The 26,999-nt window shown below is 42.9% G+C and overlaps 1 protein-coding gene across 3 annotated transcripts in view; it reads left to right on the forward strand.

Annotated features, from left to right (window-relative positions):
• Positions 1 to 26,999, forward strand: part of r3hcc1l (R3H domain and coiled-coil containing 1-like) — a 333,433-nt gene that overhangs the window by 282,857 nt on the left and 23,577 nt on the right. Inside the window, exon 6 of one of the 3 annotated variants that reach the window (XM_063071402.1) lies at positions 20,108 to 23,254. The exons of 1 other annotated variant lie outside the window; for it this stretch is intronic. Coding sequence is in view for 1 of the 2 variants with exons in the window: in XM_063071400.1 (XP_062927470.1) it covers positions 20,108 to 20,160 (53 nt within the window). In the remaining variant the exon portion in view is untranslated. Of the gene's footprint in view, positions 1 to 20,107; positions 23,255 to 26,999 lie in introns of those variants that run through there. One more of the 3 variants, XM_063071400.1, reaches the window with a different exon arrangement.

Here is a 26,999-nt window from a genome sequence, read left to right on the forward strand (position 1 = left end):
GCTCCCTCTGCCCCTAGCAACAAACATTGAGGATCTCAATGTGTCATGCAGAACCTGGGGGAAGAAAGAAGTTGTCGACATCTGCGACATGCCCTCTTTCTCATTGCTACCTTTAGGGAAGAATTATAGCAGCTTGAAGACCCAGACACACCATTTTAAGAACAGCTTCTTCCATTCCACCATCAGATTAATGAACAGTCCTTGAACACTACCTCATTAAGGAGTCATGGTGAAGGGTTTCAACCCAAAGCATCAACTGTTTATTCCCATCCATAGATACAGCCTGACCTGCTGAGTTCCTCCAGCATTTTCTGTATGTTGTTCCAGATTCCCAGCATCTGTGGGATCTCTTGTGATTCTGATTTGCCCCTTCCCTCCTTATTCTTCTTCTGCTCTATTCATTTACTTTTGTAACCTTTAGTAAATTTTCATCTTGCACTGTACTGCTGCCACAAAACAACAAATTTCACAATATATGTCAGTGATAATAAACGTGATTCTGATTATAACATTTGGGTCAAATTCAACCCAAAACAATCGCAATTCCTTTCCTCCCTCATGTGCTATCTGACCGGCTGAGTTCCTCCAGCACATTGTTTGTTGCTCCATGTTCCAGCAACTGCAGTCCCTGTGCCTCCCTCCAAGCTTTGTGATCCCTCATCATTTAGCTATAATGCCTTTCCCCTACTTTTTCCTGACAAATAGACAATTTCAGACTTTACCACAGGGTGGAGATACATCTCTACATCAGAAGAGGGATAAGGCGCTCCTTCCCTCTGTTAGCCTACAGGTCACCCTTGGGCAAGGTGTAGCACTTGAGGAGGATCTCCTGGTGGGCTTGGTCCTCGGCCTGGCCAAGATGGCCATTCATGGGTCTAGGCGACGGAAGGTGGAGTGCGCTGCCTGGGCTGACTGCCTACCCCTTTTCCGAGGATACGTTCATGCCTGGCTGTCCTTAGAGAGGGAGCATGCGGTCACAATGGGGGACTTCCGGGAGCGGTGGGCCCCCCAGGGTATTGACGGTTTTATAGACGGTAGTAACCATATTTTAATTTGAGAATGCTTACTGTCTTGTAAATATTGATTGTACTTCATGTGTATGTGAGGTAAATAAACCTAGTTTTGTTAAAGAAAATGGTGTAGCATCCGCTTAGCCAAACCACCCCCTCGGTCAGGGTCACATGGCTACATGAAGATGGTCGTATGAGCAGCTGGCGCATATCACAGCTCCTGGTTATGCAACCACTGATGCCAGGCAGACAATCTCTGAAGAGTATTGATAATGGCTAGGGTCACCCATCCCCAGAAGAAGGCAATGGTAAACCACTTCAGTAGAAAATTTTGCCAAGAACAGTAATGGTCATGAAAAGACCATGATTGCCTACATCATATGACACAACACCTAATGAACAACGTAAACACGAGGAAATCTGCAGATGCTAGAATTTCAAGCAACACAAATAAAAGTTGCTGGTGAACGCAGCAGGCCAGGCAGCATCTCTAGGAAGAGGTACAGTCAACGTTTCGGGCCAAGACCCTTCGTCAGGATGAAGGGTCTTGGCCCGAAATGTTGACTGTACCTCTTCCTAGAGATGCTGCCTGGCCTGCTGCATTCACCAGCAACTTTTATGTGTGTCACCTAATGAACAAACCACATTGCATATTATTTGTTTAAGCCCATATACTCAAACTATCTCATTGTATCCCCTCCCACTTTCAAATCTCTTACTAGCTCTTCTTTCAGTTAGTCCTGACGAAGGGTCTCGGCCCGAAACGTCTACTGTACCTCTTCCTAGAGATGCTGCCTGGTCTGCTGCGTTCACCAGCGACTTTTATGTGTATTTCATTGGGCTTTCCTTGTGTTTCTTCACAGTTTACATTCCTACCAATCATTAACAGATTTCACAGCCATGCATCTGGTGCATTCATCCAAATCATTCAAGTAATTTGAATACAAGTCATTTAGAAAGCATTTAGCACTGATCTCAGAACATCACCACTTGTTATGTATTTTGCCATTCTGAAATAAAAACATGCCTATTCTTTGTTGCTTGTTTGCCAGCCAGTCTTCTCTCCACACCAACTTCCTACATCATGAATATATTTTCTCCACTAAACTTCAGAGCAACTATACAAATCTCTCTTGAAGTCTAATTAAATAATATCCATTGGTTCAGCTGGCATAGTGTACCACACTCACCTGTTTAGCTGATATACCCCTGGCTCATTTGGTATAATGCTTCCAATCCCAGGAATGGGGTTAATTTTTAACTGCCCTCTAGAATGGCCCAGGGCAATCGGGTGGGAAGCATATCCCGGCTTTGGCAGTAACACCACGCTCCCCATGAGCTGATATAAAGTAACAGCATCAGATTTGAAATCTGCTTTGTTTTACTCAATCCCCAAGGCTGTAATTTTAATCACATATGGTGTATATCATGAAATCTGAGACAGGATAGGTTATGGGAATTTACGGAGCTTGTTGGGATCAAAGTAAATTTATAATCAAATTACATCTATTTCACCATATCCTACCTTATGACGCATTCACAAGAAAATAATGAAATACAATGGAACTTAAATAAAAACTGACGAACAACCAAATATGAAAAAAATACTGAGAACATGAGTTGTAGAGAGTCCTAAAGGTGAGTCTATATGTTGTAGAATCAGTTCTACAAGTACAGTGAAAGTGAGCCCTCCGAAACAATCATGTCTACTGTTAGTGCTATGTTGCCATCATAACGTGTGGCGGAACTTCTGGGCTGCCCCTAGCACCTCCTTGGGCGTGTTGGTCGTTAATGCAAATGACGCATCTCACTGCATAGTTCTCTCTGTGGTAAATAAATCTGAACCTAAGAAGTCTTGGGCATTTTTCATCCATCATTTGCATACTTCATCCCAAATAAGACAAACTTGACAAATGCGTCGATGTTTCCCCGAGTGCAGCTTGAGCGTGGTGCTGATTTTAGATTTAAACTGTGGAAAAATAAGCAAAGTAAAAGTAGTCTATTTCCCCAAGGTATATTAAAAGTGTTTGTATATTCTCCACTCAAGGTAAATGACTGACCCACTGTTCCTCAAGTGTCTCACCTTTTGGTGATCTTGCTGCATTTACTGCCAAATTTCCAACCGGGGGCAATTAGGTTTGAAGTCTTTCAATCCCTATAGAAAATATGCTTTTGATGTGTGTTGCTTCTGGCGAGATGGACAACTGGTCCAAAAATTTGCAATGTGACAACATTTGTTTAGATTTGCTAATCAATGGCTGGCTGTGATGACAAGCCTCCCTCAGGTGGTGTTGAAGAGGGAGCTACACTCAGAGGCCATCTTATTAGACACCTCCTGTACCATGGTCTTCTGCTGCTGTAACCCATCCACTTCAAGGTTGGACAGTTATCATTCAGAGAAGCTGTTCTGCACATCACATCATTTTTTGAGCCACTGCAGCCTTCCTGTTAGCTTAAACCAGACTGGCCATTCTCCTCTGACTTCTCTCATGACAAGGTGTCTTCACCCACAGAACTGCTGCTCACTAGATGTTTTTTTTTTTGTATTTCACACAATTCACTGTACACTCCAGAAACTGTTGTGCATGAAAATCCCAGGAGATCAACATCTTCTGAGATACTCAAGCCACCCCATCTGGCGCCAACAATCATTCTATGGCCAAGGTTACATAAGTCACATTTCTTCCCCATTGTGATGTTTGGTCTGAACAATAACTGATCCTCTTGACCATGTTTGCATGCTTTTATGCATTGAGTTGCTGCCGCATGATTGGCTGATTAGATATTTGCATTAACAAGTGTTCATATACCTAATAAAGTGACCACTGAATGTAGATAGCTTGCTAGTTATGGAGTCTGAATTCTGTTGTGGAGATGTTCATGAAATTAGAACAGCGCGGTAGCATGGTGGTTAGTGTAACATTATTACAGCGCTAGCGACCCAGGTTCCATTGCACCACTATCTATAAGGAGTTTTTTTATTTTCACCCACAACTCCATGAGATTCCCCCAGGTGCTCTGGTTTCCGCCCACATTCCAAAGACGTACTGATTAGTAGGTTACTTGGTCACATGGTGTAATTGGGTGACGCAGGCTTATTGGGCTGAAAGGACCGATTACTGTGCTGTATCACTAGATAAAGAAAATGAAACATCCAGAGAAAGGTCAAAGTCAAGTGTATTGGTACACACACAAGTACATGTATTCACTGATGCAAGAAAAGCTTGCTTGCTGCAACACAGCATCAGACAAGCATTAAAACGTAAGTTAAACATAAGTTGCACACAATCATTACGTGAAAGAACACAATTAGAACAAAAATGGTCAATTTTAGTGCAGTTATTAGAGTGACCATAAGATACAGGAGCAGAGTTAGGCCATTTGGCCCGTTGAGTCTGATCCATTTTCCCTCTCAGCCCCAATCTCCTGCCCTCTCCCCATGTCCTTTCATGCCCTGTCTAATCAAGTATCTAGCAATCTCTGCCTTAAATATAACTAGTGACTTAATCCCCACAACTGCCTGTGGCAATGATTTACACAGATTCACCACCCTCTGGCTAAAGAAAATCCTCCTCATTTCCATTCTAAAAGTATGCCCTACTATTTTGAGGCTGTGTCCTCTGGTTTTAGACTCCCAGAGTCTTAGTGGTCATAGTGTTGCTAACCTACAGTGATTAGGCTGTGCCACTTGGTTCAAGAACCGGATGGTTGAAGGGAAGAAGCTGTTCTTAAACCAGAACGAAAAGGATGAAGTTGTCTACTCTGCTGACGCCTTTAATTGCCTCATATTTATGAGTGCTCTTAAAATGCCTTTCCTTGAAAATGTAGTCAGATTAAAATATTCTTACAAAACTTATAAACTTTAAAAATTATTTGGTGATAAATGATGATATTTTTAATACAGCATGATCTCTTCTTCCTTTACAATCTGCTGGCTTTCAAATTTCAAACTCAGTGTCAGTAAATTGCAGCAGGTTAAATTTTTGATCCATTTCCCTCATAATACTATAAATGCTGCAATGTATTTATCTCCCAATCAACAAAACTCGTTACCCCATTGCTGCCTTTCCAACTTGTAACTGTGAAGGATCAAATTTCACAGTTACAAGTTGACAAATTTATTATCAAAGGACGTATATGTCACCATATAGACAATAAACGATAGGTGCAGGAGTAGGCCATTCAGCCCTTCGAGCCAGCACCGCAACAACGCTGAGATTTATTCTCTTGCGGGTAGAACAAAAATACAGCAGAGTCAATGAATATCTACACACAAAGAGTTGACAATCAGTATGCAAAAGAAGATAAACTCTGCAAATACAAAAAATAAGAAAAATAAGTAAATACTGAGAATATGTGCTGTGGATTCCTTGAAAGTGAGTCAATGGGGAGTGGAATCAACTTTATTTGCCATATACATTTACGTTTATTAGGGATTTGCTGGGAAGAGACTTTCAAAGCATTTTATTGAAAACACTTTGCAATGCCCTGAAGTTGTGAAATGAAGTGAGAGCAATGGGACCCTTTCTCTTCCAAACATTTACAGTTAGTTTATGAGTAAGGGAGATTGAAGTGTCAGTGGAGAGTAAAAGGGTAAATTAGTTCAAGCACAAGATTGAATAAAAGATTCAAGATTGTTTCAAAGTTCAAAGTAAATTTATTATCAAAGTACATATATGTCATTATATACAACCCTGAGGTTCATTTTCTTGAAGACACACTCAATAAATCTATAGAATAATAACCATAACAGAATCAATGAAAGACTGCTCAACTTAGCTGTTCAACCAGAGTGCAGAAGACAACAAACTGTGCAAATACAAAAATAAATGTGATAATAAAAAAATATTGTGAACATGAGATGAAGAGTCCTTGAATGTGACTCTATTGGTTGTGGGAACATTTCAGTGAAGGGGCAAATGAAGTTATCCTCTTGGTTCAAGAGCCTGATGGTTGAGGGGCAGTAACTGTACCTGAACCTGGTGGTGTGAGTCCTGAGGCTGCTGTACCTTTTCCTGCTGGCAGCAGCGAGAAGGGAGCATAGCCTGGGTGGTGATGGATGCTATTTTAATACACATACAAGTGTAAAGGAAAATGAAATAATTGCTACACTAGATCCAATGCAGCACAGTAAAAACACAATAAGATAAAAAATACTAGAATAAAATACACAATAAATGTAAATATGTAAGACAGCTTATATACATAGATTGATTGTTTATCCATAATGTGACTGTAGGTACAGGTGTATTTGTACATAAGATGACTAACATTAAAGTGGTGGTGGTGGGGGGTGGGGTGAGTGTAGGTGTTGATCTTAAGACCATAAAACATAGGAGCAGAATTAGGCCATTCAGCCCATCAAGTCTGCTCTACCATTCCATTATGGCTGATCTCAGATCCCAGTCAGCCCTACACCTTGCTTTCTTGCCATATCCTTTGATGCCCTGACCGATTAGGAAATAATCATTTTACACCTTAAATACATGCATAGGCTTGGCCTCCACTGCAGTCTGTGGCAGAGCCTTTTACAGATTCACTATTCTCTGACTAAAAAAATTCTTCCTTACCTCCGTTCTGAAGGGTTGCCCCTCAATTTTGAGGTTGTGTCCTCTAGTTCTGGATACCCCCATCATAGGAAACATCCTTTCCACACCCAACCTATCTCGTCCTCTCAACATTCGGTAGGTTTCAATGAGACCCCCCCCCACCCCAGTCATCATCCTTACTGCTTGGGGAAAGTAACTTCCTGAGTGTGGCAGCCCTGGGGCTGATGCTGCTACATAGCCCCCTTCCTGATGGGACTGGAACGAGCAGCTATGAGCAGTGTGTGGGGGATCCTTCATTAATTTACCGTTCTATAAATATATCCTACTGGCAGGTAGGCTGGTGCCAATGATGCATTGGGCAGTTTTCACTACCTATTGTAGCATCTTCCTGTCTGCCACAGTACCATTTCCATACCACGCAGTGATGCAGCATGTTAAGATGCTCTCTGCTGCATGTCAGTAGAAAGAGCATCGATGTGCTTAGTCCAGCTCTCTTCAGCCTCCTAAGAAAGCAGAGCTTTCCTGATTGTGTAGCGTGTATGAGATATTCACTCCAAGGAGTATGAAACTGCTTTCAGTTAACATGGTGTACGATAACATTGGACAGGTATTAGCGATTCCTAGATCAGAAGTGATAAGCTTTTGCTTTAAAGCCAGTTGCAATGAAATCTCGAAATAGATTCAAATCCTTCAAAAGAAAGGAATTAATGTTCTGCACTAGTATTTGATGTCCATCAGAAGAATGTGAAAAAATTTTTTCATAAATGCTAGAGGAGGAGGGATCTGGGGGTGGGGGTCAATGTGTTTGATCCGTTTTGCTCAGTTTTTGTGCAAGAGGACAGATTTGAAGGGGTTGATGTGCCTGATCTGTTTTCATTTTTTGTGCGAGAGGAGGGAATTGGGGGGTTGAAGTGCCTGTTCTGTTTTCATTTGTTTTTTTTTTGCAGGGAGGTGGGATTTGGGGTTTGATGATTGTGCTGCTTTTCTTTCTTGGTTTCATGGCTACCCAGAGAAGTGAAGAATTTCAGAGTTGTATACTTTGGTAATAAAGTGAACCTTTGAACCTTTGATTCTACAGATGCTTGAAACTCAAAACCACACACACAAAATGCTGGAGGAACTCACTGTCAGGCAGCATTTATGAAAAGGAATAACCATTTGATGTCTAGAGCTGAGACCTTTCATCATAACTATTCATGACCAGTCCTGATGAAGGGTCTCGGCTCAAGGGGTGGTTTGTTTCTCTCCTCTATAGATCTTGCCTGACTTGCTGAGTTTCTCCAGCACTTTATGTATGTTGCTACGTGTTTTTTTTATTCTCCATACCTTGGCCATTTCTGATTGCCTCTGAGAAAGTGTTGAAGAGTCACTACACTACAGGCCTAGTGCTGGTGCTTCCACACTGCTGTTGAGTAGGGAGACTCAGTGACAAGCAAGAATTATCAACTATATTTCCCAATCAGAATGGCATGCAGTTTGGAGGGGAATCTGTTTGTGGTATCATTAGTGATGCTGAATGTTGGCATGGGAGTGACCTAAGCGGATAACTGCAGTGTATTTTGTAGTTGGGTACATGGCAGTCGCAGTGTGCCAGTATATGGAGGAAATGAACATTTCAGATGTGTATGGGCTGCTTTTAATCTTTATGCAATCTTGTCAAGGGGTAGCTGCGCTACATGAGAATGACCTCTGCTGTGCCGCAGAGAACAAGTACCAGCTGCGAAAGAAAAGACTGAACAATCAAAAGACCCAACCACCAATTACAGCCACCACTTATTCTTAGCCACACTGCACCAGAATATGCTGGGTTGGCCTTTACAGCCTCCTGAGGACCCACCAATAGACATCCCCTTAGGAGAACATCATACGCAGCTCAAGTGATCGCACTATAACTGCATGTCGAGCTTGTCCTAACCCATTGTGTTCATCAGAGGTGACCTGGCCTTTCATGCAACATAGCACAAGAAATTTTGATTTCTTTCACAGTTGTGTTTCAATCTTAAAATTTAAGGAATTTTTTGGGCTGGTGTCGTAAGAGCATTAAGAGCCTTTCCATCGTTTCACCATGCTCTATCTTCCTGAGAGCCGAACTGAATCTTGTCCCAGTTTACCTGCCTTAGTTGCTCATGCCCAGGTACCCAGTTCAATTCTTTTCGTTTTTGAGTATGTTTTTCTTGGTTCCCACTAACCCACCCTCTGGCTTGGATCATGTCAATCCTAACATCAGAACTCTGTTGTGAAGATCTGCTGTGGAGCTGGAGCTGATATCATAGATTTGGTATCATTCTCCATCAGCAAGGCTGTCCACTTCTACCCTTGTGACTTTGCTGTTCTCCATCCCACCTTCAGCCCGTTCCTGCTACTGAAGCTACCTCTCAAAGCCTGTGTGTGAACCAGCGTGGCCACAGAGTTGAGTTGTCTGACAACTAACCTTCCGCAGCAAGTTGGCTGCACTCCTGACCACGCTGGCAGACCTGTAGACCCATGGGGTCTTTCGGATGAACTTCACTGCATTTGTGACGGCAGATCTTCCCTGCGCCAGCTGGCTTTCATTCAAGACGTGCGCCTCACCACAGAACTGGCTTGTTTCACCGAGAGAGGAGAGCTGAACACCTGCATTTAGTCTGCTGTGCAGGGGCCATTGATTGCCTCAATCAGAGAGTCTTAATATTTACAGAGTGAAATCATGCAGAAAGAATTCAGTGGTTTTTTTAAATGTTCTAGGCCAGGCTATTCCTTGGATTTGCTTGTTTAAACCAACCACATATGCCCTTCATCATCTTGGATTTCAGTGGTCTTCCTCTGCTATTCCTAACACGTACTGTCAGCAGCAACACATTTATCACTTCTCAGAAGTACTGGCGTTCACCAAGAGTCTTTCTTACTTCAGCATTTCTGGAAACTACTCTCATCTCATATTGACATGGCCAATTCCTTCCCTATCTCCTCAAAATCAGAATCAAATTTATTATCACTGACATATGCACTGAAATTTGGCTTCTTCCCCCTTCCTTTCCAGTCCTCATGAAGGGTCTCAGCCAAAATGTCGACTATTTATTCCTCTCCATAGATGCTCCTAGACCTACTGAGTTCCTCCAGCACTCTGCATATGTTGCTCAAGGTTTCTAACATCTGCAGGATTTCTTGTATTTATGTTGTGACATTTGTTGTTTTCTGCAGCAGTACAATGCAATATCTATTTACTATAAATTACAACACAAATGTATACAGTTATATAAATAAATAGTGCAAAAAGAGATCAAAATAGTTCCTGGGTTCATGGACCATTCAGAAATCTGATGGTGGAGGGGAAGAAGCTGTTCCTGAAATGTTGAGTGTGGGTCTTGAGGCTCCTGTACCTCCCCCCGGTGGCAGCATTGAGAAGAGGGCGTACTGTATCCCGTATGGGGAGGGTCTTTCCAGGATGCTGGCATCTTGAGCACTGCCTTTTGAAGATGTCCTCAATGATAGAGAGGCTTATGCCCATGATGGAGCTGGGTACATTTAAAACCCTCTGCAGGTTTTTCTAATCCTGTGCATCAGCGTCCTTCTCTAACTCTTCGAGATAACTGTGCTACTTTGATTATGGCCCTTTGATCACCCAATAATATAATTTCACCACCATCTGCTACAAAGCCTTGAAACTCTGGAATTCCTTCCCGAGTTCAAGATCAAGTTGAGTTGCCATTCGACCATACATGAATGCCAATGGATACAGGCAAACGAAACAGTTGTACTCCAGGGCCAAGGTGCAAAACATAGTACTGACAGTCATAAGGCATCTATAGCACATAAAAGATAGCAGTGAAATACAGTCACACCAAAAAATAGTCCAAGTTCCTGAGTCCCTGTTGTAGCAACACATTTATCACTCTGCACTTCAATCTGCAAATGAACACAATACAGCATATCTTCTGCAGAGCAAACACTGGTGGTGGCACGGAGTTCAGCCTCGGGTGAAGTGCACTGGCGCTGACAGCTCTCTGCTGGGCAGCTGTAAACAGGCAGCACCGTGGCTTGAAGCCTAGTCTTCGCTACAACCGAGGCCACGCAGCTTCCCCACCGTCCGCCACTGCCATCTGCCAATAAATCAGTGAATCAGACTTGCAGCATTCCACAGTAACAATGTCCAACAGGGGCTTGTGATCTTCCTATATCTCAAAACCTATCCCTTGGACCAAGCTTTTGGTCACCTGCCCTGATATCAATTTGTATTGCTGATGAAGCTACTATATAAATGACGGCCTCAGATGGAGGAAGGTGATCTTTATGAAAAGGTCTGCACTGCTGGGTTCAGAAGATCCATGCACTGGTGGAATGGTACCTCTGGAGCGCTGGAGAATGAGGAGAAATCTTATAGAGGTATACAAAATTATGATGTGTATAGATAGGGTTAATGCAATCAAGCTTTCCCCCCTCATGTTGGGTGAGACTAGAACTAGAGTTCATCGGTTAAGTGTGAAATTCACACTTTATAGGGAACCTGATTGGGAGCAACTTCACTCAGAAGGTGATGCCAGTGTGAAACAAGCTGCCAGGAGAAATAGTGGATGCGGGTTCGATTGCAACGTTTTTAAGAGAAGTTTGGATAGGTACAAGCATGGAAGGAGTATGGAGGGCTATGGTCCAGGTGCAGGCAGATGGGAGTAGGCAGAAAACCAGGTTGGCACAGATTAGATGGGCCAAAGGGCTTGTTTCTGTGCTGTAGTAGTTTATGACTGAAACTTAATAACTGGGTACATGCCCAACAGGTGGTCTCTGTTAGCATCACTAAAACATCAATCTCGTGAACACTGAAGAATAAATGGAATATTTACTGACTGTACAGATGACATACATTCCCTACAAAGTCCCAAAATTAAACTGAATTCACAATAGATCTGTGCGTGTTCTGTAAAAGAATATTAGCAATTTTCATAAATTAGAGTCATAGATTAACATAGCACGGAAACAGACCCAACGGACAAAATTGTCCACACCAAGATGCCCACATTTAGCGCATATTCTTCTAAACTTTTCCTATAGTTGACTGGATCTTTTCCATCTGTTCTGATGCTTTCATTCCAAACCACAATTCAAATAAATCCATTCATTTCCTTTCCAATTGAACTATATCAGTTGTCAAGTCTCAGTCCCTCCCTGCATTTTGATTTGTGTAATGCTATTACAATGCCAGTGACCCGGGTACAATTCTGCCACCATCTGTAATGAGTTTGTATGTTCCCCCGTAACCTTGTCAGCCTCTTCTGCATGCTCCGGTGTCCTCCCACATTCCAAAGATGTGTGGGTTCGTACGTTAATCAGTCACTTGGGTGTAATTGGGCATCACAGGCTTGTTGGGCTGGAAGGGCCTATTACCTTGCTGTATCTCTAAATAAATCTCTCTTCAACATCAAGAGGTTTTCTTTTCAGCCTTTGATTAACACCTAGTGATTTGGGATTTACGCGCCCTCTAAACCAGCATTTAACAACTGACCATCCCTGGTGACCTTCCGCAATCTTGAACAACATAATTTGCCTGGAGTTTTGTTGGTTGTGATATGGGTACTTAGCGACTTTTTAAAGAGAGCAATATTGACATGCATTTGCTATGGTTTAATGCATTGTTTGCTTTCTGTATGAGTTCAGCAATACCCAAGATGTTTTTATAAGGTACATATTTCACATTTTATGGCTCAATAAAGAACTTGGCACAGTTCACACATGTTGTGTCCTATATAGTGAGTTGCCAAACTGTAGTATGCTAAAAGAAAGAAAAACAAATGGCAGCTCTCCACTTGGAAAGTGAGATAACTGATGGCCAAATATACTGTCAAAGCGCTCCTTCTGCCTGCCAAGCCTAGAAACAGTGGGCATCGATTTTGATAAAGTTTACACAGTTACGATTGAAATAGAATCATCACTGAGTTTGCAAGATGGTGTCAGTGACCAATGGCGACATGTTGCAGACAGCTTACAAATCAACTAGTTACTCTTCTTCTAAGTATACTTCTTCTGAATGGCAATCAATTACAGCCTGTAATTTCCCTTTTAAGGGTGTATTTTTGAGCCGACTAAACAATCTGGTGCTTTTGCGATCTCCTGCCTGATTCGCCGTTGTTGAGATCAGAGAGTGTGTGGCCATTGCTGGGGATGACCGCGTCAATTTCTAATGGCAAAATATGAACCGAGACTGGCTCCATTACTCCAGGCTGATTAAAGTGTCGAGAAGGATTAAAATGGTTGACAAGGTAGACAAAAAGCAAACAGGTGTTCGGTGCTATCTGCTTGTGATTGACTGGTCTCCATCTCTTCTCACTGCTGCCGTCTTTGTGGTGTGGGGTTTCTCATGAATTCTGTTGTGTTTCTTCATTTTGTGGCTGCCTTAAGAAAATGAATCTCAAAGGTTGTGTATGGTATACATACTTTGATAATAAATTTACTTTGAACTCTGATCGTGTGTTTGGAAAGTTGGAGGCCGATGTCTGCGAGTGCTATTCCAGGCCGGGGATTGTAGGTTGGAGGCTCGGAAGCAGCCTTCCTGGGGTTGGTGGCCTGTTGGGATGTGTGAGTGGGTGGGAAAGAGGAAAGAGGCTTGTTTTGTTGTTGTTTTATTGTTGTTGCTTGTGTTGTTCTTCTGAACATTGTAGGCATACAATGGTGGTACCAGAATGTGTGGCGCCAACATAGGTTCTGTTGGTTGTTAACACAAATGACACATTTTACTGTAGCTTTCAATGCACATGTGACAAATAAATCTGAATCTTCAACCCTAAATATTCACTCCCTCCGAACGAAATTTCAGGTGGCCGTCCTTACTTGCCTGTCTTTGACCTGAGACCATAACTCTCCGCAATCGCTGCCTGATCTCCTGAGTGTTTCCTGCATTCACTGCTTTTACTTCAGCTTTTTAGCAACTGCTTTTAGGTTTTCAAGCCAGCTAGGAGCACATTAACAAAAGGACATGCACTGGTTCAAGACCGCAGTTCACCAGCACCTTCTCCAAGGTTAGGAGGCATCGACAGTGTATGTCTTGCCTGCAACCCTGCATTCTACCAGTAGGAACTATGGATGCTCAGTGAGTGAATATTTGCAGAACTTAGAGTCATAGAGCTGTGCAGAATGGTATCAGACTTTCAGCCCAATCACCAGTCCTGACAAATGCCAAAATGAGCCAATCCCATTTGCCTGGGTTGGCCCAGACCCTCTTGTCCATTGCTATTCATGTAACTGTCCAAATACCTTTAGAATATCTTAATGGTACCCACCTCTAATACTTCCTCTGATAGCTTGTTCCATGTACTCACCCTGCTCTGTGTGTGGAAAAGGTATCCCTTTTAAATCTTTCATTTCTCACTTTAGACCTGTTCCCTATAGTTTTGGGCTTCTTTCCAATAAGGGAAAGACTTTGACTGTCACCTTATCTATGCCCCTCTGTAAGTTCACCCCTCAGGTTCCTGTGCTCCAGTGGAAAAATGTTTCAGTTTACCCACTCTCTCCTTATAACCCAAGCTGTCGAATCGTAGCAACACCCTTGTGAGTCTCAAGCATAGAATGATGTTTTGGCCACAGGAGAAATAAGTAAACTGAGAATTGATCAGGAGCATTCAAATTCAATTTAATTGTCATTCAACCATACATGAAAAAGTGTTCCTCAGGGGCCAAAACTGCGTGAAATATCTTAAATGAAGAGGGTCATGGAAAGATCATAAGACCATAAAATATGAGAGTATAATTAGGCCATTCAGCCCATCGAGTCTGTTCTGCCATTTGATAGTGGCTGATTTATTATCCCTCTCCTTCTCCTGCCTTCTCTCTGTAACCTTTGATGAATGCCATTAATAATCAAGATGATTCATTCCTCCATTTTACTGCAGATTATCTATTTAACTGAATTTAAGATCCTTAGATTCCTTGATGAGATTTGAGTACAGAAGAATGGTGGACAACCTTTTTGAGTGTTGTGGGCTGAATCACCTGCAGCTCAACATCACTAAAACAAAGGAGTTGGTGGTGGACTTCAGGAATACACCCTGCATTCCCATCTCCATGAAGGGAATGGATATAGAAGTCATCTAGGGCTACAAACACCTGGGAACTCACCTGGACAATGAACTGGACTGGACTGAAAATACAGGGGATCTTGAGGAGCTTGGCTGTTCAGGTGCACACTGCCTTTTTTTGTAACAGTGAAAACTGAAGGACAGAGCTGACTGTACTTCCTGAGGAGGCTCCGGTCATTCAACATCTGCAGTGCTATGCTGCAGATGATCTACGACTCAGTGGTGACCAGCATTCTATTCTACGCTGTAGTCTGCTGGGGCAGCAGGGTGAGAGCAGCTGATGCCAGGAGATCGATAAGCTCATCAGGAAGGCTGGTTCTTTTCTGGGGGTGGAACTGGATGTCATGGTGGTTGTGTCTGAGAGCAGGATGCTGCAGAAGCTACAGGGCTTTATGGACAATTCCTCTCACCCCCTCCATGACATACTAGACAAACAGAGGAGCACCTTTAGCAACCGACTGATTCCACCGAGGTGCACCACTGATTGCCACAGGAAATCCTTCCTCCCTGTGGCTATAAGACTACAACTCCTCCTTCTTAAGTTTATAAGTACAGGTGGCCCCCGTTTTCTGAACATTCGCTTTACGACACCTCGCTGTTACGAAAGACCTACATTAGTTACCTGTTTTTGCTAACAGAAGGTGTTTTCACTATTACAACAAAAGGCAGCGCGCGCCCCGAGCAGCCAAGCACCTCCCCCGGAACTGCATTCTAGCCGCCATTGCTTAAACATGTGCTTTATCTCGATTTATTTTGTGCATCCATTAGCAAGATGAGTTCTAAGGTATTGGAAAAGCCTAAAAGAGCTGGTAAAGGTGTTACACTTAGCGTAAAGCTAGACATAATTAAGCGTTTCGATCGTGGTGAACGAAGTAAGGACATTGTCCGCACGTTGAACTTGCCTGCGTCCACCATTTGCCCTGTTTATACGCAGAGAGAAATGGCGTTTGGTTATCCGTATAAGCAAGTGTTTAACTGTGATGAAACTGCAATTTATTGGAAAAAATTGCCAAGCAAGACATTTATTTCGATAGAAGAAAAGCAGGCTAAGGGACACAAGGCATCGAAGGACAGGTTTACCCTAATGCCTATTATTAACACCACTGGTGATGCTGCCCTTAAGCCTCTACTAGTGTACCATTCAGAAAATCCAAGGGCACTTAAAGGCGTTGATAAGAAAACACTTCCTGTTGTGTTCCGTTCACATGCAAGTGGTTGGAATACCCAAGTGCTTTTTTCTGAGTACATGAGTGGATACGTTAGTCCTTTCGTTGAAAAATACTGTAGAGAAAATAACCTCGATAATAGGTGTCTTGTGATTGTTGATAATTGTGCTGCTCATCCACCTGGCATTACCGAGTACGGCAGTAACATTCGTGTTGTGTTCTTACCGCCGAATACAACATGGTTGCTGCAGCCGTGCGACCAAGGCCTAATAGCCACAATTAAGGCTTACTATACGCAAAATGTGATGCATTTTATTGTAAGTACCATTGACAGAGAGGGCAACTTCGAAGTGTCTTTGCAAGAGATCTGGAAAGAATACAATATAAAATTGGCAGTCGCCAACATTGGAGATGCTCTCAATAGGCTGACAGGCTCGATGAGAAATGGCGTTTGGAGGAAACTGTTTCCCGAAGCAGTGAACCATTTTAAAGGCTTCGAACCATCAACAATAAATACGGCAATAGTGAGTTTGGCTACTGTACATACATTATTTCTACTTTCTATAGGCTGTGCATTTTTATGTGTTATTTGGTGTGATTTGGCAGCTTCATAGCTTAAAGGTTACTGGAGAAAGTGTTTCTGCTGAGAGTGCTGCTGTGAGATTTTCGCTGTGCTAGGCAGTGCTGAAAAGTATTTCTACTTTATATAGGCTGTGTATTTATCATATCATTCCTGCTTTTACTACACGTTACTGTTATTTTAGGTTTTATGTGTTATTTGGCATGATTTTGTAGGTTATTTTTTGGGTCTGGGAATGCTCAAAAATTTTTCCCATATTCATAAATGGTAATTCTTTATTCACTTTACGACATTCTGGCTTACGAACCGTTTCATAGGAACGTTCTACCTTCGGATAGCGGGGGAAGCCTGTACATGGTTTCATTGCACATTGGTATCTTGCACTGTTACTTTTTAGTGCACATTTTGTATTCTTTTCAATACCTCAATGCTTTCATTTTGTATTTTGAAGTGTATATTTATGACTGAGCAATCTTGCAACAATAATTTCCTTCGGGATAAATAAAGTTTTATCTTATCTCTTGTTTCAGAACGTGAGTACAACTTTCTAGCCCCCTGTGCTGTACAACTCTCGAACAACCACCTTCAGGGATGATCACATGCAAAATAGAAAAAGTGTCACTAATTATTAGGCGCGTTATTAGCTACAGACCTTTATAAATTGCCAGATTCCTGGTCAGCCCACTTCAAGCAGTGTGTCACAGACTTGAAAGGCGGCAGAGTGGATTTACTAGAGTGATCCCAGGGGTGTGGGGAGACAAATTCCAGAGTGATTCTCATCAAACTGAGAAGATTGACATGGTGGTCATTAAATTGTCATTCACTTGGGCAAAAGAGCTAGTTTGTGCGCTGTACTGTTCTATGTTCTAAGGATGGAGATTTATTGAAAGTTTCGATTCTTGAGAGTTGCAGAGATGAACAGAGGAGCCTGTTCTATTGGCAGGAAGGTCCATGCCAGAGCACACGTAGTTAAGTACATTGGCAAAATCTAGAGATGGGAAGATTATTTTCATGCAGCAAATTGTTTTTATTTATTTGTTTGTTTGTTTGTTTTATAAAAACACAGCGCAGAACAGCCCTTCAGGCCCAGCAAACCACACTACTCAGCAACCCCCACCCACTTAAGCCTTGCCTAATTACAAGACAATTTACAATGACCAAGTAACCAACTAACTGGTCGATCTTTAGTCTGTTGTAAGAAACCAGAGCACCCAGAGGAAACCTATGCGCATACAAGAAGGAATGTACAAACTTGCTTACCAAAGAGGCTGGAATTGAACTCCAAACTCCAATGCCCTGAGCTGTGTTAGCATCACTCTATTACAGTGCCAGAGACCTGGATTTAATTCTGCTGCCATATGTATATTCTTCCTGTGCCCGTGTGAGTTTTCCTGCCACATTCCAAAGACGTACAGATTAGTAGGTTAATTGGTGGTGGGTAAATTGATGGAAAGTATTCTTAGAGATAGTATATATAATTATGTGGATAGACAGGGCCTGATTAGGAACAGTCAACATGGATTTGTGAGTGGAAGCTCATGTTTGACAAATCTTATTGAATTTTTTGAAAAGATTACTAGGAAAGTTAACGAGGGTAAAGCGGTGGATGTCGTCTATGTGGACTTCAGTAAGGCCTTGGACAAGGTTCCACACGGAAGGTTAGTTAGGAAGGTTCAATCGTTAGGTATTAATATTGAAGTAGTAAAATGGATTCAGCAGTGGCTGGATGGGAGACGCCAGAGAGTAGTGGTGGATAACTGTTTGTCAGATTGGAGGCCGGTGACTAGTGGTGTGCCTCAGGGTTCTGTACTGGGTCCAATGTTGTTTGTCATATATATTAATGATCTGGATGATGGGGTGGTAAATTGGATTAGTACGTATGCAGATGATACTAAGATTGGTGGAGTTGTGGATAATGAAGTAGGTTTTCAAAGCTTGCAGAGAGATTTAGGCCAGTTAGAAGAGTGGGCTGAAAGATGGCAGGTGGAGTTTAATGCTGATAAATGTGAGGTGCTACATTTTGGTAGGACTAATCAAAATAGAACATACATGGTAAATGGTAGAGCATTGAAGAATGCAGTAGAACAGAGGGATCTAGGAATAATGGTGCATAGTTCCCTGAAGGTGGAATCTCATGTGGATAGTGTGGTGAAGAAAGCTTTTGGTATGCTGGCCTTTATAAATCAGAGCATTGAGTATAGGAGTTGGGATGTAATGTTGAAATTGTACAGGGCATTGGTGAGGCCAAATTTGGAGTATTGTGTACAGTTCTGGTCACCGAACTATAGGAAAGATGTCAACAAAATAGAGAGAGTACAGAGAAGATTTACTAGAATGTTACCTGGGTTTCATCTCCTAAGTTACAGAGAAAGGTTGAACAAGTTGGGTCTTTATTCTTTGCAGTGTAGAAGGTTGAGGGGGGACTTGATAGAGGTATTTTAAATTATGAGGGGGATAGATAGAGTTGACATGGATAGGCTTTTTCCATTGAGAGTGGGGAAGATTCAAACAAGAGGACATGAGTTGAGAGTTAGAGGACAAAAGTTTAGGGGTAACATGAGGGGGAACTTCTTTACTCAGAGAGTGGGTGCTGTGTGGAACGAGCTTCCAGCAGAAGTGGTTGAGGCAGGTTCAATGTTGTCGTTTAAAGTTAAATTGGACAGCTATATGGACAGGAAAGGAATGGAGGGTTATGGGCTGAGTGCAGGTCGGTGGGACTAGGTGAGAGTAAGAGTTGGACACGGACTAGAAGGGCCGAGATGGCCTGTTTCCGTGCTGTAATTGTTATATGGTTATACGGGTGTATATAGGTTGGATGGTAGCGTAATAGCGTAACACTTCACTGCGTAAGCGTTCGGGGTTCAGTTCTGTCACTGTCTCTAAGGAGTTTGTACATTCTCCCCATGACCATGTGGCTTCCTCTGGCTGCCTTGCTTACCTCCCAGCTTTCCAAAGATGTATGAGTTAGGATTATTAAACTGTGGGCATGCTATGTTGGCATGGGAAACGTGGCAACACTTGTGAGCTGCCCCCAGCGCTTCCTCGGGCTGCATTGGTCATTGACATAAACAACACATTTCAAGTATGTTTTGATATGCATGTGACAAAAATAAATCTAATCTTTATCTTTTAATTGGGCAGCGTGGGCTCATTGGGTCAGAAGGGCTTGATACCGTGCTGTATCTCTAAACAAAATTAAAATAAGCTATGTTCAAGGAGGAGTGGGTAACTGCTTGAGAAGGAACACTCTGTGAAAAGAGCCGGAAGTACGACTGGCAGGGCTACTCTTCAGACAATAAGCCACTGGAGCAGAATTAAGCCATTCAGCCTATTGAGTCTGCTCTGCCATTCCATCATGACTGATTGATTATCCTTCTCAATCCCATTCTGCTGCTTTCTCCCTGATTTATCAAGAACCTATCAACCTCCACTTTAAATATACCTAATGACTTGGCCCTCCACAACCATCTGTAGCAATGAATTCCGTTAAGTTCACCACTCTCTGGCCAAAGAAATTTCTTCTCATCTTTGTTTTAAATGGATGTTCCTCTCTCCTCAGGCTGTGCCCTCTCATCCCCACTCTCCCCACTATAGGAAGTATCCTCTCCACATCCACTCTATCTAGGCCTTTCAATATTTGATATGTTTCAATGAGATCCCCCCTCATTCTTGCAACGAGCCAACTTACAAACAATGGGCTGAATGGCTGCTTAGTTCAGTGTAAAGTTCACTTAAATCGATTTATTCTTTTCATTTGCAGAGCAAAAGTTGCTTGCAGCACAGCAAATAGAGGCTGCCTGGGAAGGAAATTAGCCTGAGAATGAAATCACACACCAAAGAGCACAGCAGATGGGGAGCCTGACTTCAATAAGGAAAAAGCTAAGCCCCTCTCCACAGACCCTTACTTTCGTACCAGTGGTTGGAGGTTTATGGATTTGGATGGAAGTGTGCACTCCTCCTTCTACCCATGAGAAGACCTTCTGTCTATTATACAGAACGTGATTATGAAGCGTTATCAGCTGAGGGAGTTGTTGTAAGTGTGTTGACAGTACATGTGTTGAGATTTATTTCAAAGCAGGGGTGTTTTTGTTTCGGTGTTTTATGTAGTGGCAACTGTGGAATTTTAAACGTTGGATTTCAGCTAACAACAAACTCCATTTGTTTCATGCATCCCCTAATCAGCAATTACACTGACTCACAGGTTTTGTATCAATTAGATGAAATTAGTCGAGGACCAGTTGGAAGTCCGTATCACAATCTGTTTCGAGATGGATGGGATAACTGGCCCTTTTCCCAACAGTCCTACAACACTTGCACTGTTTCACTGCCTTATGTTGTAGCTATGTCTACAACCTTTGCTTCTGCAGAGCATTTGTTTATTGGGAATGAGGAGAGCACATTGGTATTATAAGTGTTTGTTTATTCCCTTTCGAATGTGTAGTTTCTTCCACACTCCACCTTTCAGACTTCTAAACACACAGAAATACTCAGCTGGTCAGGCAGCGTGTGTGAGAAGAGAAAAAGAGTTAATGTTTCAGGTCAGAGGTCCTCTGTCAGAACTGAAAAGGGAAGAAATGCAGCATAAAACAGCAGGAAGAGTGGGATGGGGTGTCTCTGATAGGGAAAAAAAACAGGGTGACCATGAGTGGGGTAAGCTGTAAACAGGATTGTCTAGTCAGTGAGAGAATGGGAACATTTAGAGAGTGAGAACGGAGACAAAAGAATGTAGGAGTTGCAAAATGCAGACAAGGAAGACACGCCTGGCAGGTCAGGATGGGCACATCCTCCACTCCCAAAGGAAATTCCCACATTTCCCCACAGCACTTAGTAATTGAATTTGACTCCTTCTTAGCTTTGACTAGGGTCTTCAAATTGACATGTACTTTGCTTTTCTTTCCGGCATTTTCTGTTTTTATTTTAGATCTCCGGTGTCTGCAATCATTTTTGATTATCTGACAGAGGTGATCCCACGTTAATCTTTATCATCTCTGAATATTCCCACACACAACATTCTCCAACAGGCTTTCAGTCGGTAGTTTAATGTTTCAGAAAAAGGCACAAGGCCAGTTTGTCTGATTGAATGTGGCCAAAAATCTGTCTTTGAAATCATCCTGCCTCTCATCATCTTTAACCTGCAGGTGAGTATTTTGTTTCAGAGTCTGGGGTGGGGGGTGGGGGGTATGGGGAGGAAGTGTAGGAAGAGGTAACATGTTAGTCCACCCTTGGGAATTACTGCAGTTCACTGCTAGATGGCTTAAAATTTGGAATTGCTAAGGTCACACACAAATTCCTATATATGTTCCAAACCCCCCCACTTACTTTTTAATGGAAGTGTTTACTTTAAATCCATTAATAGCCAAGTTAAAATGTCATCACATATTATAGTGAGTGAGATATGGGATTCTCATTGCATGTGTCCATTGCCCTCCAGAAAGTGTAACACAATATAAAGTACAGAGCAAGGCGATGAGGGAAATGAAACGATTTCAAGATTTCCGTTTGATTTTCAGACTTGTCCTTACTGCTTGTGTTTCAGTTCAGGGACTTCAACTTTGGATTAATGTCTAGAGTTACAATAGTAGATGAGTATATTTAACCAATGGAATGTCAGAGGAAGTCAAATACTTTCTGACTGGTTTCACCTGAAATCCACTTTCATAACTCTGGACTGCACTCTGCAGCCAGGTTGTCCTGTTCCCCTGCCCCTCCCTCCTTCCATAGCCATTAAAGTTACTCATAGAAGCAGGATCACATTCCACTGGCAGTAATGTGTCAAACTTACTTCACCATCTCACAGACTCTTTTTTTACCGTGACTGAATAAGTCCATTTTAAGTAGATTTATTTTTACATCAACATCTTCCTTCTAAAATCTTATTGCGTTTTACCACAAGCCAAATATCAAATGGTCTGGGTCACAGTGTATTGCTCTGGACACATCCAGTCATTTCACAACAGTGAGTGGCCAAAGAGAGTTTCTGTGTGCATGTATTGCCTTCACTGCCACACCAGCTCAGCACTCAATCTCAGTGAAAAGTTACTGATGTGTAAGATAAAGTCTCAGCCACTGATTGTAAAAAGTCTGGGCATCAGAATGCAAGTCAAATCCAACTTGTCATTTTAAAATCTCTACTTTTCCATGTCTTTCTAAAATCCTTCTGATCCGGTTACAGTCACCTCCCATATAACTTTTTAAAAGTCTGTCACAAGCCTTGGTGCTTATGCCTCCGTAATTCCATTCTTTAATCAGAGTTCTGCCTCGTTTCCTTCCTGTTCTATTTCTAACCTGAGCCCCACTTAGACAACTTGTCATTGTGAGCAATTTTGCCAGATTCGCAGTTTTAAAGAAATGTAAATTTAAGTTTGCTATTAATTTATTTAGCTCTGGAGCCAATGAAATTGCCACAGACAGCTTTGAGGTGGCTATGAACTGAAATCTGTTCAAATACTGAAGAGATGTCTAAACCGTTTTATTTAGTTTTAAATGAAACAGCTGTATATACTTAATCCTTTTTTTTCCAAAAAGAATGGAAAATGGTGAAATAAAAAAATAAAGTAATGATTTTGATTTTCTGAACTCAGATCTATTTATTTATTGAGATACAGCACAGAACAGGCCCTTCTGGCCCAATGAGCCACATCACCTAGTTAACATTAGCCTAATCACAGGACAATTTACAATGACTAATTAACCTACGATCTGGTATGTCTTTGAACTGTGGGAGGAAAATGGAGCACCCGGAGGAAACCCTTACAGACAGCACTGGAACTGAACTCTGAGCTCCGGAATTTCCCAAACTGCAGTAACATGCTAGTGCTGCAGTTGAGTGTGTGGCCCCTACATTGACTTCATCAGTAATCGGAATGGAAGGAAGTGGTCCTTGTCCCTGCAGGACAGCCCCAGTAAAAGGATCAGTGATTTACAGAGCACCAGGAACATGGCAGTGGGCTGACGAACACGGGGATCTCGAGGTATCGTCCTCCCTAGGTAGAGAATTACAACAGTATTGATAATATATAGCAGGGGTTCCCAACCTTGAAACTTTTTTTATGCCGTGGACTCCTGCCATTAACCGAGCGGTCTGTGAACCCCAGGTTGGGAACCCCTGATAGGAAGAGTCAGCTTCCACGTAGTGAAATGCTCATTACAAAACTATTTCAGGCTTAGAGAAACACATTCAGATTCATATTCATTTATCACATGTACATGGAAACATACAATGAAATGTGTTGTCTACGACAACAGCCACCACACTCAAGGATGTGCCACACTTTGGTGCCAACATAGCATACCTACGATATTAATTTGATTGTATTTTATTTGGAGAAACAGCACAGAACAGTCTCTTCTGGCCCAACAAGCCTAACTACAGGACAATTTACAATGACCAATTAGCCTTCTAACTGTTCTTTGGTCTGTGGGAGGAAACCAGAGCACCCGGAGGAAAGCCATGCATTCATGAGGAGGGCGTACAAACTCCCTAGAGAGGACACTTGAATTGAATTACAAGCTCTGACGGCCGGAGCTGTAATAGCATTGTGCTCACCGCTACGCTACCGTGATGTCCTGCAGAACAACACAATAATAGAACAACGGTAACAAAAGAAACAACAACTGCAAAGCAAGCCCCTTCCCGAAACCAGCCAAAAGAAAAGTTTGGATAACTACATGGAAAGGGGTCCATGGAGGGCTATGGTCCAGGTGTTGGTTGATGGGACTAGATAGAATAACAATTTAGCATGGACTTGATGGGCTAAAGAGCCTGTTTCCATTCTGTAGTGCTCTATGACTCCCACTCACACACACAGACAGGCCACCTCCAAGACTCTGACCTTCAGTCCTTGGCTTCAAACTCACCAACTACATCATTGGGCATCCGCTGTCCAGGCACGGTGAACTCCAACTGGTGTCTCCCTAAACCCACCCACATCTCTCATTCTTCTATTACATCCTAGCTCTTCAACCAAGCTCCAGGTCGCCTATCCCAATCTTTCCGTACTTGGCTCAGTGCCGACATTTGCTTGCGAACACCCCTGTAACCAGTTACAACTGTTTCACACTCCATAATATTGACTCTGACATAAACACCCAGCCAAGAGACTCCACACTCCCAGAAAGCACCATTAGCTGCTGAAGAACAATGCCGTCTTCACCTCTCCCAGCAGTCTGGAAATTATTCCAGTTACAAGTAATCTGCTCCCCCGTCCCCTGACCCCCACTCCATCCTATTTCTCTCTCCTTTTCATCTAGTTCTTCCCATACTCACGTCAAAACCTCCTTCATCCACTCCTATAACTGGCACACCTCTGTACTGAGCCCTTCACCCCATCCCCACTGTTCCCATCTGCTCTCCCCTCCTCCCTCTCCTGATTCCATGCTCCACCTTCCTCTCCTATCAGGTTCCTCCATCTGCAGTCCTTTGTCATCTCCACCTATCACCTCCCAGACTCTTATCACTATCCACCCAGCGACAACGGATGCACAACAACTCTGGCAGGGTTTGCAAGACATTACTTCCTACAAAGCAAAACCCAATAGCATGAATGGCAGCAATACTTCACTACCAGATGAACTCAACGCCTTCTATGCCCACTTTGAAAAGGAGGATATAACTACGGCTGTGAAGATCCCTGCTGCACTTGAAGAGCCTGTGATCTCTGTCTCAGAGGCCGATGTCAGGCTGTCTCTAAAGAGAGTGAACCCTCACAAGGTGGAAGATCCCGATGGAGTACCTGGTAAGGCTCTGAAAACCTGTGCCAATCAACTGGTGGGAGTATTCAAGGACATTTTCAACCTCTCACTGCTATGGGCGGAAGTTAACCTCTCACTTGCTTCAAAAAGGCAACAATTATAACAGAATAATACTGTGAGCTGCCTTAATGACTATCGACCGATATCACATCTACAGTGATGAAATGCTTTGAAAGGTTGGTCATGACTAGAATGAACTCCTGCCTCAGCAAGGACCTGGACCCATTGCAGTTTGCCTCTCGCCACAATAGGTCAACGGCAGATGCAACCTCAGTGGCTCTCCACACGGCTTTAGACCACCTGGACAACACAAACACCTACATCAGGATGCTGCTTATTGAATATTGCTCAGCATTTAATACCATCATTCCCACAATCCTGATTGAAAATTGCAGAACCTGGGCCTCTGTACCTCCCTCTGCAAATGATCCTTGACTTCCTAACCAGAAGACCACAATCTGTGCGGATTGGTGATAACATCTCCTCCTCACTGACGATCAACACTGGTGCACCTCAGGTGTGTGTGCTTAGCCCACTGCTCTACTCTCTATATACACATGACTGTGTGGCTAGGCATAGCTCAAATACCGTCTATAAATTTGCTGACAATATAACCATTGTTGGTAGAATCTCAGGTGGTGATGAGAGGGCGTACAGGAGTGAGTTATGCCAACTAGTGGAATGGTGCCGCAGCAACAACCTGGCACTCAACGTCAGTCAGACGAAAGAGCTGATTGTGGACTTCAGGAAGGGTAAGACAAAGGAACACATACCAATCCTCATAGAAGGATCAGAAGTGGAGAGAGTGATCAGTTTCAATTTCCTGGGTGTCAAAATCTCCGGGGGTCTAACCTGGTCCCAACATATCAATGCAGTTATAAAGAAGGCAAGACAGCGGCTATACTTCATTAGGAGTATGAAGAGATTTGGCATGTCAACAAATACACTCGAAAACTTTTATAGATGTACTGTGGAGAGCATTCTGACAGGGTGCATCACTGTCTGGTATGGGGGGGTGGGGCTACTGCACAGGACCGAAAGAAACTGCAGAAGATTGTAAATTTAATTGGCTCCAACTTGGATACTAACCTACAAAGTACCCAGAAGATCTTCAAGGAGCAGTGTCTCAGGAAGGCAGCATCCATTATTAAGGCCCTCCAGCACCCAGGGAATGCCCTTTTCTCACAGTTACCATCAGGTAGGAGGTACAGAAGCCTGAAGGCACACACTCAGCGTTTTTTTCTTCTATATTATGTATTGCATTGAACTGCTGCTGTTAAGTTAACAAATTTAACAATCACATGCCGGTGATAATAAGCCTGATTCTGATTCTGAACCTCTGTCACTGGTCGGTCTCTTCCTCCATCCACCCATAATCCCTCCTCACCTGGATCCCCCCCCCCCCCAATCACCTCCCAGCCTCTATCACTATTCCCCTTACAGGGATCTGCCTATCACCTCCCACCCATCACCTCCCTGCCTCTGTCACTATTCCCACTCTCCCCTCCTCCATCTACCCATCATCCCTCCTCACCTGGATCCACCCATCATCTCTCAACCTCTGTTGCTATTCCCACTCTCCGCTCCTCCATCTACACCTCACCTGGATCCACCCAACACCTGCCGGCTCTTCCATGCACCTCTTTACACTGACTATCTCCTCTCTACCATTCAGTCCAGAAGGGTGTCAACCGTCCATTTCCCTCCACAGGTGCTGCCCGACCTGCTAAGTTCCTCAAGCAGATTGTGAGTGTTTCTCCAGATTCCACTGTCTGCAGCCTCTTGTGTCTCCAGAATGTAACTGATGATCACAGGAGTTAACCACCGATTTAAAAATTAATATATTTCAATGGAAGAAATTTGCAGCGATGATAAAAGTTCTGAGCAGCTTGAACCATGAT

The sequence above is a fragment of the Mobula hypostoma genome, chromosome 19, assembly GCF_963921235.1.
Source record: "Mobula hypostoma chromosome 19, sMobHyp1.1, whole genome shotgun sequence".
Classification (NCBI taxonomy): domain Eukaryota; kingdom Metazoa; phylum Chordata; class Chondrichthyes; order Myliobatiformes; family Myliobatidae; genus Mobula; species Mobula hypostoma.